The sequence below is a fragment of the Sinocyclocheilus anshuiensis genome, unplaced genomic scaffold, assembly GCF_001515605.1.
Source record: "Sinocyclocheilus anshuiensis isolate Anshui unplaced genomic scaffold, SAMN03320099.WGS_v1.1 scaffold743, whole genome shotgun sequence".
NCBI lineage: Eukaryota > Metazoa > Chordata > Actinopteri > Cypriniformes > Cyprinidae > Sinocyclocheilus > Sinocyclocheilus anshuiensis.
Window position 1 is genome coordinate 621668 of NW_015552601.1, and position 5191 is coordinate 626858.

The following is a 5191-nucleotide window of genomic DNA, read 5'->3' on the forward strand; positions in this document are numbered from 1 at the left end:
TCAAGCATTTCAGTGGGCTTAAACAGATCACCCTTTACAGCAGATTTAGTTCACAAACAACTGACAGCTTTGACCTAAATATGACTTTGTTACAATAATTAAATCTAAAATTCGACATTAGTAACTTACTTTTAACAGCATCAGACGCGCGCGCACTCACAAGATCTCCCGGTTCTTACTTGTGAATTCAGTTCACTGGAGACTCGCACTAAACGGTTCATTTGAATCAGTGAGTTGTCTGCTCGAGAAAAGCTGCAATCGGATCATTTCAATTCGTGAATGAATCGTTTGGTGCGATTTGTGAACCGATTTAATAGGTTAATTGAAAAGAATCAGTTTGTTCATGAATCAGACACTGCGTCTCGGAGCACGTGATACTGTATATTTTAAGGAGTAACGAAGGAGGAACAGGAGACACTTGGAGACACTAGGAGGAACACAGAAGGTAAGTAATGCAGTAAGTATTCAAATGAAAGTAGTAGCAAAGTCATTGAGTCCTCTACGTGTATACGAGACCGGACAGTGAGGGTGTCTGAGGTGTGTGCTTTTATGCAGGCTGGTTGATGAGGTGCTAGATTGGTGACAGGTGCAGGTGCTCAGAATTCAGGTGAGAGGGATCGTTGTGATTGGGTGGTGGTGGAGCCTGGCCGATCTGTTACATTAGGTTTGAGTAGGCTAAACGATGACATAATTAAACATTTTTGGGTGAACTATTCCTTTAAAGTGTTTTTTCCCCTTTTTTTCTTTAAAATGAAATAATACTCTAAATAAGGCCATGTCCACACGTACACGGGTATATTTATAAACTGAGTTTTTCCTTCTTCCGTTTAAAAAAAAATCTCCCTCCACATGAATATATATATATATATAATACCATAATTATACATCTCAAAAAAGTATAGTACACTTCGATAATTGTGATTATAGAACTAAATGAAATCAGTCAAAAAATAATAGTCAAAGAATAGTCATATATAGTGGATATATAAATTATATAAATAATGATCTAATATTTAATATCTAATGTAATATTTTTGCTGTAAGAACTTAAATTAATTTAAAAAATCTTTTAAATTCATTCTTTATTTATTTATTTTTACTATGACGTTATGTAAAAAAAAAAATAGATATATGTATTCAACACCATAATTATACATTTCAAAAAGTATAGTGCACTTCAATAATTGTGATTATGGAACTGAATGAAATCAGTTAAGGAAAAGTCAAACAATAGTCATCTATAACAATAGTCATCAAATATATATATATATATATATATATATAAATATATATATAATATTTTTATATATATTAAATATATATAATTGACTGCCTTGCTCTCAGTTGTTGAAGCCCAAGATATCATCATATCTCAAGATATCTTGGAGAGGTGAGGTGTCCCAAGTCGCAACATCTAACTGCTGGGATGCCTCAGGGCTCAGTTCTTGGACCATTTCTCTTCTCTGTCTACATGGCATCACTAGGTTCTGTCATTCAGAAACATGGCTTTTCGATGTTTCTTCACAGTCTTTGCGGAAGGTTGGGCAGGACACGACCGTTCTGCTCATCTGTATCACAGTGTTTCTGTCCTATCTGCCCGAGGCGGGTCAGTACTCCAGCTTTTTCCTCTACCTGCGTCAGGTAAGCTGTTTATTCTTGGTATTCTTGGTACAAATGTAAAGGTTCTATATTTAATGTTCCTGATTAAAGCAGCTGTCTGCTTCCATTAATTCCATTAAAGCGGTTTATCCTGCAGGGTGCTTTATTTATGCTCCCTTTTTTCACTGTCTGCTGTTGTTGAACAGTCCCATGATTCATGCTGCACTGATGACTGGAAGGTTTTTAGCTGCAGCATGCTTCTAATTAACTAAACAAGTAGGATCAGTAAACAAAAACACTACCATACTACTCATACTGCTTCTGCATGATGACCAACAAAATGTGCTAACTGTAGTAAATATTGTATTAAATACTTATTGTATTAAATATTTTTCAATTGTTATTTTTTTGTAAATTCTATTAAATATCGTTATAAAAGTGTTTTTTTTTAAGTCTCATGCTCACCAAGGCTGCATTTATTTGATTAAAAGTACAGTAAAATTAAAAAGAGTAATATTCTGAAATATAATTACATTTTAAAATAAAAACTGTAGTAAATATTGTTGTAAATACTCTTTTTAAAAAAAAAATTTTTTATATTGTAAAATGTAATTTATTGCTGTGATCAAAGCTGAATTTTCAGCATAATTTCTCCAGTCTTCAGTGTCACATGATCTTCAGAAATCATTCTAATATGCTGATTTGCTGCTCAAGAAACATGCCAGATTATTATCAATGTTGAAAACAGTTGTGCTGCACAATATTTTTGTGGAAACTGATACATTTTATTTTTCAGGATTCTTTGATGAATAGAAACTTTAAAAGAACAGCACTGATTTGAAGTTAATAAATGAAGTAATAAAAGTATTACTTTTTCCTATTTTCCCCTAATATATATTTATTTAGTTTTATAATTACTTATTTATAATAGCTGGACTCTATTTCACACACTCGTCGGTTTCTCAGGAAGTTCGGGGTTTGGCTGGATTGTTAGTGGCATCCTGTCTGAGTGTTGAGTTGAGTTCAGTGACGGCTCATTACTGGATATAGCAGAGTTCATTGGCTCGGGGTGCGCTGGTGCAGACTGATGGTGACGCAGCTCTTTCTCTTTGTCTCTCAGGTCATTAACTTCTCACCCAAAACGATTGCGGTGTTCATCGGCGTGGTGGGAATCCTCTCAATCCTGGCGCAGGTATTTAATTGAGGCAATATTCTTGGCTCTGCCTTATTACTCGTGTCGCTGAGCCGGCGAGGCGTCTCGTGAAAGTGGCTTTCGCAAACGCTTTCTAATTGAATTGAATTCCTTTAAAAGTTCAGCGGTAAATGTAATGAAATATAGGCAGGGCTGTAATGAGCAGATAGCATGGTGTAAGCTGGTTTATTTAAGTGGAGGGGTTTTATTTTTAGCCCCACAACAAGCAAGTTGAATTCTAGCAGCTTTGCTCTGATTCAGTACGACTCAGCAATGAAAATGATGGTTCAGTATAATAACAATAACAGCCTGTAACGAATCATCCACTGAAGGCGAGCTTCTCTTCTCTGTCTACATGGCATCACTAGGTTCTGTCATTCAAAAACATGGCTTTTCATATCACTGCTATGCTGATGACACTCAACTCTACCTCTCATTCCATCCTGATTTAAATATATCAGGATGAGATATATCAGTAGTTTAAATGGGAAAAATAATATCTGCTTACAATATCTGCCTCGTACTGATGATTAAAATAAAACACTACTATACAAAACACCTTTTTCATTTCAGTTTTATGAGCTACTGAACGCTTTATTGATGCTTTGATGCTATTGATGTTTCTTCACAGTCTTTGCGGAAGGTTGGGCAGGACACGACCGTTCTGCTCATCTGTATCACAGTGTTTCTGTCCTATCTGCCCGAGGCGGGTCAGTACTCCAGCTTTTTCCTCTACCTGCGTCAGGTAAGCTGTTTATTCTTGGTTTTTAATGCACAAATGTAAAGGTTCTATATTTAATGTTCCTGATTAAAGCAGCTGTCTGCTTCCATTAAACTTTCATCGGCGGTTTATCCTGCAGGGTGCTTTATTTATGCTGCCTTTTTTCACTGTCTGCTGTTGTTGAACAGTCCCATGATTCATGCTGCACTGATGACTGGAAGGTTTTTAGCTGCAGCATGCTTCTAATTAACTAAACAAGTAGGATCAGTAAACAAAAACACTACCATACTACTCATACTGCTTCTGCATGATGACCAACAAAATGTGCTAACTGTAGTAAATATTGTATTAAATACTTATTGTATTAAATATTTTTCAATTGTTATTTTTTTGTAAATTCTATTAAATATCGTTATAAAAGTGTTTTTTTTTAAGTCTCATGCTCACCAAGGCTGCATTTATTTGATTAAAAGTACAGTAAAATTAAAAAGAGTAATATTCTGAAATATAATTAATATAATTACTAAAAACTGTAGTAAATATTGTTGTAAATACTCTTTTTAAAAAAAAAATTTTTTATATTGTTTATATTGTATTATTGCTGTGATCAAAGCTGAATTTTCAGCATAATTTCTCCAGTCTTCAGTGTCACATGATCTTCAGAAATCATTCTAATATGCTGATTTGCTGCTCAAGAAACATGCCAGATTATTATCAATGTTGAAAACAGTTGTGCTGCACAATATTTTTGTGGAAACTGATACATTTTATTTTTCAGGATTCTTTGATGAATAGAAACTTTAAAAGAACAGCACTGATTTGAAGTTAATAAATGAAGTAATAAAAGTATTACTTTTTCCTATTTTCCCCTAATATATATTTATTTAGTTTTATAATTACTTATTTATAATAGCTGGACTCTATTTCACACACTCGTCGGTTTCTCAGGAAGTTCGGGGTTTGGCTGGATTGTTAGTGGCATCCTGTCTGAGTGTTGAGTTGAGTTCAGTGACGGCTCATTACTGGATATAGCAGAGTTCATTGGCTCGGGGTGCGCTGGTGCAGACTGATGGTGACGCAGCTCTTTCTCTTTGTCTCTCAGGTCATTAACTTCTCACCCAAAACGATTGCGGTGTTCATCGGCGTGGTGGGAATCCTCTCAATCCTGGCGCAGGTATTTAATTGAGGCAATATTCTTGGCTCTGCCTTATTACTCGTGTCGCTGAGCCGGCGAGGCGTCTCGTGAAAGTGGCTTTCGCAAACGCTTTCTAATTGAATTGAATTCCTTTAAAAGTTCAGCGGTAAATGTAATGAAATATAGGCAGGGCTGTAATGAGCAGATAGCATGGTGTAAGCTGGTTTATTTAAGTGGAGGGGTTTTATTTTTAGCCCCACAACAAGCAAGTTGAATTCTAGCAGCTTTGCTCTGATTCAGTACGACTCAGCAATGAAAATGATGGTTCAGTATAATAACAATAACAGCCTGTAACGAATCATCCACTGAAGGCGAGCGTAAGTGAGAACCCAAGTGCAGTTTATTTACAGGTGATCCAAACATCCAAACATAATCCAAACAGACGAAGACTAGATACACAGACTTGACTTGACTTGACTTGACTAGGCATGAACAGACTTGACGAGGCATAACAGACTAGACTCACCGACAGCGGGTTACAACA

The 5191-nt window shown here is 35.7% G+C and overlaps 1 protein-coding gene across 1 annotated transcript in view; it reads left to right on the forward strand.

Annotated features, from left to right (window-relative positions):
* The window catches only part of LOC107665788 (hippocampus abundant transcript 1 protein-like), a 19788-nt gene that overhangs the window by 5416 nt on the left and 9181 nt on the right, over positions 1–5191 (forward strand). Inside the window, exons 7-8 of the mRNA XM_016456811.1 lie at positions 1528–1641; positions 2720–2791. Coding sequence (XP_016312297.1) covers positions 1528–1641; positions 2720–2791 — 186 coding nt within the window. The remainder of the gene's footprint in view (positions 1–1527; positions 1642–2719; positions 2792–5191) is intronic.